Source organism: Sesamum indicum, linkage group LG13 (genome assembly GCF_000512975.1).
Source record: "Sesamum indicum cultivar Zhongzhi No. 13 linkage group LG13, S_indicum_v1.0, whole genome shotgun sequence".
Taxonomy (NCBI): domain Eukaryota; kingdom Viridiplantae; phylum Streptophyta; class Magnoliopsida; order Lamiales; family Pedaliaceae; genus Sesamum; species Sesamum indicum.
The window spans coordinates 171,773-186,499 of NC_026157.1; the positions used below are offsets into that span (position 1 = coordinate 171,773).

General features: G+C 34.4%; 1 protein-coding gene across 1 annotated transcript; it reads right to left on the bottom strand.

Moving 5' to 3' along the window:
* Nucleotides 11,153-13,346, bottom strand: LOC105175974 (butyrate--CoA ligase AAE11, peroxisomal-like). The gene is given in 3 exon segments (XM_011098623.2): nucleotides 11,153-12,347; nucleotides 12,349-12,918; nucleotides 13,030-13,346. Coding segments are annotated over 3 exon segments (1,779 nt in total). The 5' UTR covers nucleotides 13,228-13,346; the 3' UTR covers nucleotides 11,153-11,336.

Sequence of the window (14,727 nt, forward strand, 5' to 3'; positions counted from 1 at the left end):
CATCCATCTTCTCTACCTTCTTAGCATGATGAGTCCTACACACACACATATATATTATAACATTATATTTAATTGAAAAAAGTATAATAAATGTAATCAACTGACAAATAAAGGGTTAAAGTTGTTACCTGAATAAAATAACTTCAAATATCAACGAAAATTCGAGAGAGATTGACGAATGAGAGTATAAAAATATTAGTGGAATAGTGAGAGATCAAGAAAATTCGAGAGAGATTGAGAAAATAGAAAAAATATAAGAAGAATTGAAAAAGATAGTAAAATTAAATTTGGAACTGTCTTTGGAACGGTTCCTGGAACACATAAATGACCTTTAAAAAATAGACGTTTATTTAAATTTTATAACGGTCTTAGGATCATAAATTGGAATGATTTAATCCATTGATTTATAGCTATTGTATTCTCTTTCGAGCGATTTTAGTAATACAGTATTAATAATACACATAAACCGTTTCAATTAGAACGGTCTTAGTAATACAGTATTAATAATACACATAAATCGTTCCAAATTGAAACACATTTAGGCACTGTCTTAGTGACACAATAGTTTTCAAGTAGAAATCTAATTGAGGAACGATTTTTGTAATATTAGACCAACTATGTACTCACAACGTTCCAAATTGCACCTCATTTTGAAATATAGTTACTAACTGTCATTTTTTTGACATCAATTGTCTCACATATAAGAAAGGTCAACTCAAAACCGTCCCTAATTTTATTAATGTATTCCAAAATGAGTTTCAATTGTTTACTGTTACAAGTTTGGAATGGTTATAGGAACATAAATTGTAACTGTCATTTAGAACACAATTTCAAATGATTTTTTCGTTCCAAACAAAGTACACATAAAAAATGTGGACCATGAGTCATTGATCACTTTACGTTCCTCTTTTGAGTTCCAATATCCAATATTGCACAGGCTTTGAAACGATCGAGGGTCTGTCCCAAATCCCCCCCCCCCTTTTTTGGTAGTGTTAAGATGCACTTCTTTTTCTGTTCTAGGTACTTTCGTCAATTAATCATTAAATTAAAAAAAAAATCACATACCAGGCACGTGGGACTGGGAAGGAGGCAGGAAAAGAAATAATTTTCATCTGATTTAGCAATTAATTAACAAAAATGACCAAAATTGTAGAAAAAGTACAACTTTAGGGCAAAGAATGCAAGCAACTATTGTATCGGAACTAAAATCGGATAAATAGCATTATTTCCAAAAGCGTAATTCTTCATTAAAGTCCTTGAATAAAAGACAGGCGGCATGAACTGCTTAAATAAAATCAGCGCCAAAAATCTTCTTTTTGATAGGATATAACTCATTACATCATTCAATAGATTCAAATTCAAAAAGATCGATCAAATACATCAATAACTTTAAATTAAATAATACATGAATGATTGTGACATATGCTTTCCAGCTATTCAAGATATTCAACATTGTATATCTCATTGACTAGAGGCCATGCCAGTGCAGTTACGTAGTATTCAACGGGTCTTACAATGGGCAAGAAAGACGCATTAATTAAAAAAAAAAAAAATCAGCATCGTTACACAATATGTGAGCCCTATAATGATCCTATTATTAATTGTTTTCTTGCAAAGCAATAAGAGAATATTCAAAAACTTTTTTGTGGGCAGAAAAAGGTGAGCTAGGCATCAAAGACACAAGTACGTAGTACCATAATTCTTAGAACTGTGTTGTAATTGTTAGGGCACAAGTACTATAATGTTAGGACTGTAGTTGAGTCCTTTGGAAGCTTGAAAACCCTTATTTTTTGAGTGAAAAGATGAGGTAGGATTCAAAGTATCAGACAAAGGACAACAGAGAGCCTCTCAACTTTTGAAAAAGAAAGTTCATGGTCTGGTTTAGAGGTTGTGTTGTCATTTTCTCTTAATAATTTCTTTTTACCGGTTAATATTTGTATAAAGGGGGACCTATTGCATTTAATTCATTATGGGGGGGGACTGCACAAGTTGTGCAACAAGACATTTTGTTATTGTTCTAAACTTTTGAATTATGGTCTTTTGGACGTTTGAAAACAAACTCAGAGAAGATGTGTGTATGGATGAAATATAGAGGAATAACTCAATTATTTAGTTGTTTTTCAGACAAGTATAAATAAGCTTTTAATTCTCAGAGCTTTGTTCATGTAGAATTTGCAACCTGAACTTGAATAAATTCTCAAAACATTATTGGTAGTTGAGTTTAAGTAACTCCACTGTGGGTGGCAATCGTACTTGGACTCGCCTCAAATCTCGGAGCGAAATTAAAGTTGTAACCTGAACTTTTAATAGGACAGGTTCGAGTTCAAAAATTTAAAGCGACACCAGATCCTAAAAATCAGGACTTGCTTGGGTCTGGGGTGGGTCCTTGAGAATTGTCCCGAAACCCACCCCAGTATAATTAATATATATTTTAATCTTTCTTTTATTTTTCTTCACTTATAAGTCTTGCGGAAAGTGACTGACTTCCTAGTTGGAAGGCAGGAACGGCAAATCGAAGGAGAGAGTTTCTCTCCGGGGAGAGAAACGATCGACTGATGTACGCGCACGCGCACTGTCTTTTCTCCTCCAAATTAGAATACCCTAAAGTTTAAACAATAATAAAATATTATATTAGTTGATTTGTTTATTGCTAGTACTTGTTCAAAAGTTGTTGAATTGAAAATTTGCGCCACAATACTTGACCATGAGGAAGATGAAGAAGTTGTTACTATTGTTTAATTGTTATGAATTGTTTGGATTGTTTTGTTAAGGATAATTTATTTGTACTTGACAATTTATTTTTTTGATTTAAATATTTATTAAATAATTTTATTTTTAATTGATATGTTGAATTTTTTCCTCTTTTGGTTTTCTATATACTAGGAAGAATCATGTGCAATGCACGTGTAGAAATATAGGTTTGGAGGTGAATATCTCATTTATTAGTCACAAACAATGTTAAACTCATACTTTTTTTTTTTGATATATTTCTAATATTGAATCATTAGTATACAGTTATATTATTTTAAAAAATGATACTAATTGTTTTAATTGATGAGAATACCATCTAATTTGTTATTTATAACTCACTTCTAAATTCAATTCATATTATTAAATAAAAAATTATTCCTTAAATTGATTTTTCTCATTTGGTATTTATTAATTATTATGTTTTTTCATTAGAACAAATTAATGTGAAAGTAAAATAAAAGACCCAATATTAAAATAAAATTCAAAAAATCCCCTCTTTTTGAAATTTTTATGAGAGCTTTAAGTTTAATAAAAACTGATCATTTTTCATTTGTAGTTTTTTTTTTTTTTATGCGTGCAAAAATAGCATGGGTTCGATGGGCTTGGACTATCATTTAAAGTTGGACTAGGGCGCTTATGATCCTGAGGAAAGAAGCATGTAAAGCAATATGTTAGCACTCTAATACTCAAATTAGTATTGAGTTTAAGAAAAATAAGATGAGAAAATAAATAAACAAAATAAGAGATCGAGATATGATGATCAAATTATGAGAAAAATGTGCAAGTCCACGAGAGGATGCTTGATGAGTGTTAACAAGAGTGTTTACGGAGTCCAGGAACCGTCCCCACTAGAAAACCAGAATTTGTATGGATAGGGGGTATCCCTATCAGCTGGAGGTCTATCTTTCTTCCTTCATCTTTGGGGAGAAGGATTAGGGTGGTTGTATAAGTAGCAAATCGTCTTTATCTACGGCTGGACACATCCATAATAAGTATCGTTTTGTTGGGGGAGACCCCTCACTGGCAGGGAGTCCCAGCCCCCAAGGAGTCCTAGGCTACAGAGAGACCTTCAATATCTAAGCTGCATCCTTAGAACTGACGTGGTTTGACGTGGCAATCGTCTAGCAGGCTAGCTATAGGCCATATGGAGATCACTAAGAGTGGCCTTTCGGCTAGTCACCTTTGTTGGGTCGTGCTCATTAGGCGATTGCAGGTCTTTTTGTTCTTCTTGGACTGGGCCTCCTTGGGCCATATGCATCAATCAGTCTCCTCCACTCTAAGGAGGAGGTTGTCCATCGATTTCTTCTTAGATTAGGAGATCTTCGTATATGAGATCTTCGTATATAAAGTACCATGGTGGCTTCAAACTCGCTATGGAACGACCTACAAGAACCAATTCAAAAGGGATCACCCTTGGGGATGACTTGCGAGTTGAGGGAGCATGATCCTAAGCATGCACTTAGAGTACAAGACTCTAGACCTGTAGCATGGATTTAAGTACCGAATTGCACAAAACCATCGCCAGACTCTGGTGAAATGGCAACAATTAAATCACAAAAAGTGCAAACTCCTAATGAATCAAGTCAACTCAACACCTATGGGGTAAAAGATGGAGAGATTAGCCTTAGGTCGATTACAGACACCTCTAGGACTAGTGCTAACAAATTGATATCTTCTTCTTCTGCTTAGCAGGTATACCAGCGAATGTGGGAAAAATTTTCTCGCAAAGGAGTAAATCCGAACAAGACCATAATTGAAACATTTGAAATATACAACAGAGCCTGGATGTTAGAAGGGTTCGAACCAGAAGATATCTGAGAATGGTATCATTTTAGAACCTTGGCTTCAATTCATACTATATCACCAAGTTTTTCAAAAATTTCAAAGCTTACGGAATGGATTAGTAGGGCAGCTATGACTCTTGGCAAAACAACCCCTACTTGAATTCGTATCAGCAACACTAGAAACAACAATAAAGGAGTCTCATCCAACATTCCATTTCATCAAGTTGCAGAGACCAAACATGGTAGCTTTTAACAAACTTAAACCTGCCTTAGGAGAAGCTCCATTGGTATCAGCTATTAGTGAAGACGATATCTCTACCAGAAGAGCTTCAAGATTTTGGGTCTGTTTCACTAAGACAAACAAAGTCAAGTATCTATTCAAAAATTTTCTCAAAAAAAATGAACGGATCATTCCTATTAAACTCCATGACAGGAAAAAATACTAAGTTTATAGAAAACTTATTCGAAAGAAGAGAATATTGATCTGGAAAAATAAACTACCAGCGACCCAAATAATAAGGAAGAAGACGTGCAACATGCTGCATGTTGCACAATGGCATAACCATGTATGCCTTTGCTGCGAAAAACAAGAAAAACCCCTTTTCTGGTCAAAAATTCTGGTCACCCAGAAACTCGAACCAAATCAGGATAGGGGTAAAAGAAAGAATTTTTACAAAGCAAAATAAAAACCACAGAATATAAAAATTCAAGAAGGAGACTTCGGCAGAAGATGACAAAAGCCAACAGTCAACAAACCAAGAAGCCAGCTAACAATCACATGACAAACAAGCCATCAGAATCAATAGCTGGAAAGGGTGCAGTGATGACGAATGCAATGACATCATCAAGAAAATACAAGAAGAAGACGAACATAGTGATGTCATCAAAAGCAAGTTTGAAGTCTGCGAACGTATATAAATAAGGAAGCAATGAAGCAGAGGGGAATCATCAAAAAAATTTCTCCTACTCTTCAAAGTATAAGAAATTAAGCTTTCAAGTCATTGTAGTTTTTCAAATTATTAGTTCATAGGGGTTTTCCCAAAGAGTCAAGTACTCTATCATTTGAGAGGCTAAATAGTTGTTTACTCAAATGGAGGAAGTAATATCTATGTAAGATTTCATATATTTCTTCAATAAAAGCAAGACTTCTATTCAATTTGTTGTCCAAAATTTTATTAAGTACTTATATTGGAGTGTCTTCTACGCCCTAAGGTAGGAAAAGAAATAGGGTTGTGCTATTTGTTGCTGAATGAGCCAAGTACCTGCGAACCATCTACTGCGGTAGTGTGATTGGAGGAAATCGATAAAACTAATAACTTGGAATACCTAGGAACAAGGTGGTCGAAAAAATGTACGAATTTATGATGACTTAATTTTTTCGAAAGCATGTTGGGCCAATTGTTGAGCATAGGATGAAACTATAAAGCTTTTACATTAGAAGGGCAGAATGGTCATTATTTTTTCCATAGGACCAAAACTATTGAGTTTAGAAAGATACAGGGCCGAATGTGTTAGTCGGAAAAAATACAGGACCAAATGTGTTGTGTACAAAGTTAGAGGACTAAATGTACAAAACCTCTAAACATACATGACCAAAACTAAAATTTTGCCTTTTTCTAATTACAACAGACAAGACCTACTCTGCAACAGTATTTGTGATGGATATCCTATCAATAAGGCGGTCCATTTTGTTTAAAGCACAATATGATGCCATTCGTCGGATAACTGTTGAAACAATGTTGCTAATTGGGAAGGACATTTTTCTCGCAATAAAAATAAACTTTTGTAGTGTGTACATAGTTTTTTTTTGAATATTTTCGTCCCGAAGGTTTCATATTTAAAGTATTTTTCTTTTATTTATATTCAACTAATAAAGGTAGTATCTCTTATTTTTTAATATAATATCTTATTAACTATTTTGTTTTATCTAAACTTACAACATAAAGTAAATTATTGGCTACCATATCTAATTGGTTTAATTTCACGTGGCCTAAAATTCGAGCTATGTATTTTATTTGAAAAAAATAAATTATTTTCTTCTTCTTTTTTCCATAAAAAATTTAAATAGCTGTTAACATTTATTTTTAATGTGAATACTATGCGTTTGTAGTATAATATTGTATTAATCTTTTATATATTTGTTTAAATCTATATAAAATAAAGAAATCATTATATCATTATTCTGTATGTTCATATTTTAATTTTGATTTTACTGGGGACCAAATATATTATATAAACTATAATTTGAAGTAAAAAAAATTTATTTATTCAATAAGATACAAGGCTATTTTTGGTCATTTAAGCTGAATTTTTGAAATCAGGGAAATTTAATGATTTTAATAGTAAAGGGGTATTTTTACACCATCTTCATAGTACATCAGAGCAAAATGAATTTAACCCTAATTAAAAATATAAAAACTTAAAGATTAATAATTCTTGTTTAAATATTACAGTGATCGTAGTTACTAACAACGAAAACCATATTCAGTAAAAATACTAAGAAAATAAAATAAAAAATAAATATATATGCGCATCATAAGACGGAATAAAATATAGGGATACTTCCATTTACATTCCTGATAAATGATTTATTTACACAAATTATTTTTTTTTATATAACGTAGCAGAAAATGAGATAATTTATGTAATAATGTTGATCTTTCTAAGGGGATATATGTGTAATTTTTTGAAAAAATAGGGATAGTTTGTGTAAAAGTTATTGACGTTTTTGATAGATATATGTGTAAATTTTTAAAGGCAAATTGCATATTACCCCTTTGTATTTTCAAGGTTCAGCTAAATATCGCCCTGTTTTAAAAAATAGACAAAAAAAAAAAAACCCTTCGTAAATATAGCACACTTGCCCCTCACTGTTAATTGAAGCTAACGGTGTTAATTTTTTTTGCCGAAAGACCGGTATGCCCTTATTATTATATATTATTTTTTACTTTCATGGCCGTTGGATCTTTTTTATTACATAACAGTTGTAGAATCATCTCAACCTTTAGATATCAAATTATTAAAGGTTAAGATTTAATCAGTTTTGATATATATTATATTTATAATTATAAAATATAAAAAATACAAAATAATAAAACTAACACCACCACAACCTCGGGGCCCCCCTCGACCTCACCGCCCAACCCAACCCCACGGCCCGCCTGCCGTCCGACCCCAATCTAGGCGACAAAAAAAATTTGGGGTGGTGTGACATAGCAAAAAACCGCCATCACGCAAGGCAATTTTGGGCGAACCCTCCCTGCGGAGATTCAGGTGATGGCAAGGGTCCATTTTTTTTAAGTTTTTTAATAAATTAAAAAATTGATTTAAGAAAAACCAAAATTTTAAAATGACTAGAAAAAATGATATTTTAAAATTTAAAAATAATAAAAAAAGTATTAAAATTTTCATTCTAAATACATATACAATACAAGTAATTTAAATTTAAATATGATTTATAGTAAATAATTTATTAAATAGTAATTTAAATTAATTAAAAAAATATTATTGTTATTGTTCATTAACATTTACATTGAAATAAACATTTAAATTTTAAAAAATGAATTAGTATATTATTTTTTGTATTATAAAATTTAATTAATTTTTTAATTTAAATTATAATTTTATAATAAAATATATACCTTTTTTCTTATTTTGATATTTAAATAAATATAGTTAAGAACAAAACTTTTTAGAGGGATGAAAATGCAAAAAGAAAAAGAACAAATCATTAGAGACAATGTTAAAACAAGTACATTTGTCAACTAACAGTAAAAAAAATGGTTAAAATCGGCAAAAAGATTATGCCCACCTGCACCACCAGCCAGATCACCCCACCTTCCACAGGATTTTAAAAATTATTGGGGGTTTTTTTGCTTATTTTTTAGAACACAAGAGAATTTTTAATTAAAAAATACAGCGGCACAAATGCAATTCGACCTTTTTCTAAACATCGAAGTAATTTATATAAATAAATCTTAAACTGAGGGTGCAGATGAAATTATCCCTAAAATATAAGAAAAAATTTTAATCTGTCGAAATTCTTACTTACTATTTCTCTTTATCTCCGATGGATTTGTTTAGTCCAATCTGTCAGATCAAGTTTGGTAAAATCTAATCATTTTTGGTTATGACGCTTATATCCATTTACTTGATGAGTGAACCCCGTTCGCTTCATATACTATATATACTTGACTAAATCACATATAATAGACATAGTTATAGACTATCCACATAGCACGTACCGGAACCCTTTGCTTTCATGGGATCAACTACAATTAACTACTTATGAAGTTTACTAAATCACATATAATAGACATAGTTATAGACTATCCACATAGCACGTACCGGAACCCTTTGCTTTCATGGGATCAACTACAATTAACTACTTCATTTATGAAGTTTCATGGTACACAAGACAGGAGTTTCAGTCGATGGAAAAACAGGGCCAGGACTTGGAGTTGAGATATGGTAATTTTATGAAGCTTTTTAGAACCATTCATTAAAAAAGACAGGATAAAAGCTAGCATTAATAATCAACCCTGCGCGAAATGTAATGAGCAAATGTTGTATTAAGCAATAGATGCTTCATTACATAACACATGAGGTTGATGATCAGGCTAACAAGAAACAATACATAAATTTTCAATTTTTCTCCTCATTTAACCTTTTTATATATATTTTTGTACTTATAAAGGAATAAATGTAATATATATATAAGCAGAGTGAGGTTAATATCATTACAACTTTTCTTATAAGTACAAAATTATTACATGAGAATGTTAAATGAGGGATAAAATTGAAATTTATGTAATTTTTTTTGCTATCATCGGTATTTTTGTTGAAACCCTAACGAAAATAAATCTTTTAAGGGGTTGTAAGTGTAATTTTAAATTTCTCTAAAGAAAAGTGTAATTTTTCATTTTTAGAGGGAGTTTAAGTGTTATTAACCCTATTTTTAATGAGAATACTAATAAACAAACATGTTTTCATTTTAATTTCAGTTTCAAAAATTAAAAACTAAAAATAAAGGGTAAATTACAATGACCTCCCATGAGGTTTGACATAATTACGAATACCTCCTCATTATTTAACATGAGGGGGTAACTTGTAATTTTGCAAATAATGAGTAGGTTTCACAATTATGCTAAACCTTAGGGAAGATCATTGTAATTTACCCAAAAATAAAAACGAAAACAAGCAGATATGAACATTAATTCTATTTCTCGTATGATTTGTGTGCCTAGGGTGACCAAACCTAAAAAGACAACCTAACCCACGGTTTAATTATGCAAGGTCAGACAAGCCAGGTAACTAAGAACTAGGGAAAAGGGAGGAGGCCTAGGACATCCCTAACTTGATCCATAGTTAAAGTCCAACCAAGATGCTTGGCCCGAAAAACCTACAAACGTGGCAGCCTACTCTCCCACGTGGCACCGAGTTGCCCCAGATGTCAACAGCCACATCGGACCACATCAGCTCAAGGAATCCTGCATAAGTAAGAGGGACTCCCTGGCGGCTAGGACTCATCGCATGCCTGGGGTTTCCAAAGTTAAAGAAGATTCTTACTAATGCAAATCCAGTTGCAGATAACGATAACTTATCCCTTATCCAATCATCCCAAGCAATCTCCACAACATTCTCGGAAGTGGGATAGACCCCAACAAATGGATCACTCCCTTATAAATACTAGTTTAGTCCCTCCAGGCGGGCGACGGCTCTCTCACTCTCTAAGCTCTTTTTAAGCATTCTATAACCATACTTTTGTGTGTTTTTGCACTTTTTATTTAGGTCATTCACCATATCTCAATTTTCAATAAAATTCATTTACTATTTTATTTTAGTTCATCTCCCATCCAATACTAACTTCAGTGTCAGAGTGCTAACGTGTTTTTTGCAGGTCCTCTCCTTAGAGCCTGCATATGCTTCAATCTGAACCCTAAGCAATAGTCCACACCCATTGGACCCGTGTTATTTTTCAACACATCACCGCAGTTAATAGTATTAATTTAGGGATAATTGCACGCCCCTCTCTTCCATTAAAGTTTGGTGTAACTACATGTAGACCCCCTATGGTTTGAAAAATTATATCTAGCATCCCTGAAGTTTGTTTCTGTTAAACAAATAAGTCTTCTATTAGTTAAAATTCACCAAATTTGCTGATATTAACAAAAAAAAAATCTATATTTACCTATGATTGACTTATTATTGTCTTATTGCAGGTCAAATAATTCTTTTATGACCAAATTACCCTCATATTTCTTCATGTATTAATGCATGTGAAGAGGTATATCTCCACCGTTATAAAAGTAGTTTAGTCGGAAAAAAATATTTGACCTGCAATAAGTCAATAATATGTTAATCTATGTAATATCAATTTTTATTCAATTTTTTCTGTTAATATCAGCAAATTTCGTGAATTTTAACTAACAGATGGACTTATTTGTTAAACATAATCAAACATTAGGGGTGCTAAATATAATTTTTCAAATCACAAAAAAATCTACATATAATTACATCAAACTTAGAGAAGGAGAATATATTATCTAATTAATTTATTATAATTTTTAAATTGTGATCATCCCAAAAATCAATGTTTTGTTGCGGTAGAAACATAATTAAGCAGACACCCGCTTACGAGAACTTTATGGGGAAATTATACAATTTATCGTTAAAATAAAAAATATAATTGATTGCAGCAGCCAAAAACAACTGTTCGTACTTTCTGCGCACACACCCCTACACTCTGTTCTTATTGCTTTTAATTAGCACCTGAATTTTTATTACCGGTTAGGTGCAATGTTACAGACGAGATAAAGCAAGAATCTGCTCCTGATTCTGGTATTGGTAATGTCTTGGCATTTCCCAGCTGCTCTGTGGAGTAGTAGAAGATGATTTCTTGGCCGAACAGCTCTCATTCTCCGATGAAATCTCGAAGGTCTTAGCAATGGCTCTCAGCTGAAATTTCTGCACTTTCCCGGTTGAAGTCTTGGGCAATTCCTCCATGAATGCCACCTTCTTCGGCACCATATAATTCGGCAGGTTTCGCCGGCAGTGCTGAATGATGTCAGCCTCTTCCACGGCGGCGGAATTTCTCATTGTCACGAATGCACATGGGCTCTCCCCCCACTTGGGATGCGGCATAGCCACCACCGCCGCCTCCACCACTGATGGGTGCTTGTACAGCGCCGCCTCCACCTCCACGCTGCTTATATTTTCTCCTCCGGAGATTATCACGTCTTTCGACCTGTCCTTGATTTCCAGGTATCCGTCGGGGTGGACCACCGCAACATCCCCAGTGAAGAACCAGCCATTCCGGAAGGCTTTCGCCGTAGCCTTTTCATCCTTCAAGTACCCCTTCATTATGCTGCTTCCTCTCAGCACGATTTCCCCCATTGTTTTCCCGTCCCTGGGCACGCTTTCCATCGTCTGCGGGTCCTTCACGTCGGCGTCCGCCAGCGTCAGGATGCTGATTCCTTGCCTTGCTTTCAGTCTCGCCTGACCCTCGGCAGGCAGTTTGTTCCACCTCTTCTGCCACTCGCAGACGAGCGCTGGCCCCGTCGCTTCCGTCAGGCCGTAGGCGTGGACGACGTGGAATCCGAGGTTTTCAATTTTCTGCAACAGGGCCGCAGGCGGCGGCGCTCCGCCCGTCAGGATCTCTACCGGGGCGGTTATTTGACGTCGCTCGTGCTGCTTGGCTTCTAACAGTATATTGAAGACTATGGGCGCGCAACACATGTGAGTCACGTTGTGGGAAACGATGCTATCATAGATTTCAACAGCGGTGGTGCTGCGGATGCAGACGTTCGTGCTCCTCCGCTCCGCGCGCCGCCACACCCCACGTGAAGGTCCAGCCGTTGCAATGGAACATTGGGAGTGACCATAGATAAACAGGCTCACTCTTCATTTCCCACCCAAGAATCAGGCTGAGAGTGCTCAAATACGCCCCCCTGTGGCTGTAAACCACTCCTTTCGGCTCTGACGTCGTGCCCGATGTATAATTCAGGGAAATTGGATCCCACTCGTTGGTGATCTCCGCTGGGACATACCCTGGATCGCCTTTCGATACGAGCTGCTCATACTCGAGTGCGCCTAGACGCGTGCCTGTCGGTTGGTCGACATCGTCGATCACCACCACGAGTGGCATCAACTTCTCAGGCCTGCCGGAGTTCTGCGAGTTGGCCATCAGAACCCGCAGGGCATCACGAGCCAGCGGCACATACTGGTAATCAATGAAGAAAACTTTGGCTTCGGAATGCTTGAGAATCGTAGCAATGTTTTGCGCATCCAGCCTCGTGTTGATGGTGTTTAGCACCGCCCCGGCCATGGGCACGGCAAAGTGCATTTCATAGAGCGCCGGAACATTTGGCGCCAAAACTGATACCTATATCCACAAAAACAAATTATCAACCAAAATCCATGACATCTTATAATATTTGAAAAGTTAGCAAAGTTACATGCATAAGTTACATAGTACTATAACGGAAGTACTTACAACATCGTTCTTGACAACATTCAACGACCGGAGAGCAGATGCAAGGCGGCAACACCGCTCGTAGGTCTGGCGCCACGTGAAATGAACGCCTCTATATATTATAGACTGACGGTTCGAGTAAACCATGGCAGCTCTCTTCAAGAAAGTGATGGGAGTAAGAGGAACATAATTAGCTCCACACTTAGGCAATTTATCCATAATTATTACTCTTCAAAAATTGATGATTCTTGAAATTGTTCGAGGGAAATAAGGTGGAGAGGGAGTTGTGAAGAGATATGAGACAAGTGAGGGTTGCGAGTGTGAGTGTAGATAGACAAAAAAACACACACCTATATATAGGAGATTTTTATTTGTAACCAACAAAGAGTTGGAAGTCATGAGATGGACAAGGGCCAGTCGGGGTCCCCGTTGTCATAACAGTGTGCCTAGTTGTGGGGAAGTTAACAGGGAAGTTGCTATGATTCTTACACATAGTCACGCACTATTCTTTATGTTTTCATCACACCATAGACTTTTGACCTTGAACACAAATATGATTTCATGTGCCCAATACAATGGGTGTTCACATTAAGATGGGCTGCTTTTGACCTCTCCACTTCATGCTATAGGTTAACATATGTCACTTTTAACCCCTTTTCTATTCTATTGTTTAGAAATTTAGCTTCAAGCCAAAATCTTTATGGTTAGATCCTTTCTTGCCACATGATTTTTGGGTTATAAGAAGATATAATACTCGCAAGTAGACGGCATATATCCGACCGAGTTTGTAAGTTTCTTAAAACATTAATTTAGTAAAATATTTGATAATTTTTTTGAAAATGGGACTTACAAGATTCAAAATTAAGATTTTATTACGGACATCTTACAAATTTTATAACAAGATTTTACCCGATTGTTCTAAAAACTTTCTTTTTTAAATAAGATATAATATTTTTAGATGTGATTTTATTTTTATTTTCTATATAAACTTAGGCAAACACATTCCCACATTCATAGTACTTTTCATGCAATTCCCCAAAGACCTTTAAGTGTTGAAGCAGCCAAACTCTTGCTTTATTTTCCAAATCCCATCATAGGATGTAGCTTGTTGCATGTTGAGTAATTTACTAGTATTTTACCAACCCAACTTGCATTTTGACTTCAAATGGTCACTACAAGAAACCATATATATAATCTTGGCCACATAAGAGTTTGGTCATATATTAAAGATAATCATAATTAATAAAGATAATCATATAGATTAATTTACAATTTTTATATTAATTTTATTTGATTATATAGATAATGTTGGTTAGCCATAGTTTTCAAAGCATAGACACTTATAATGTTATGAATTATCTTTCTTTTTTACAAAAAGAAAACGTGCTCGTAACACCTATACAGTGATTGCATAAATGTAAAAACAATTATACATATTTGTTGATATTTCACTATTTTTATACATGTATTACTAATTGTTTATCATGATTAATTATTTTGTGAAAATTACGTATTATTGTGAGAAAACCTTAAATTCTCGATACTTAATATATAATCAATGATAATTTTATTTAATAATATCATTCGACTTTTTTCTTTTTTTTTTTTATTTTGTGGAGAGAGTGAAGTAATTAAAGTAAAATAGTTGCACATTTACCCTTGTATATATTTCTTGTGGGAGTGATTTCTCTTAAATTCCCATGTCCGATACGCATGGAT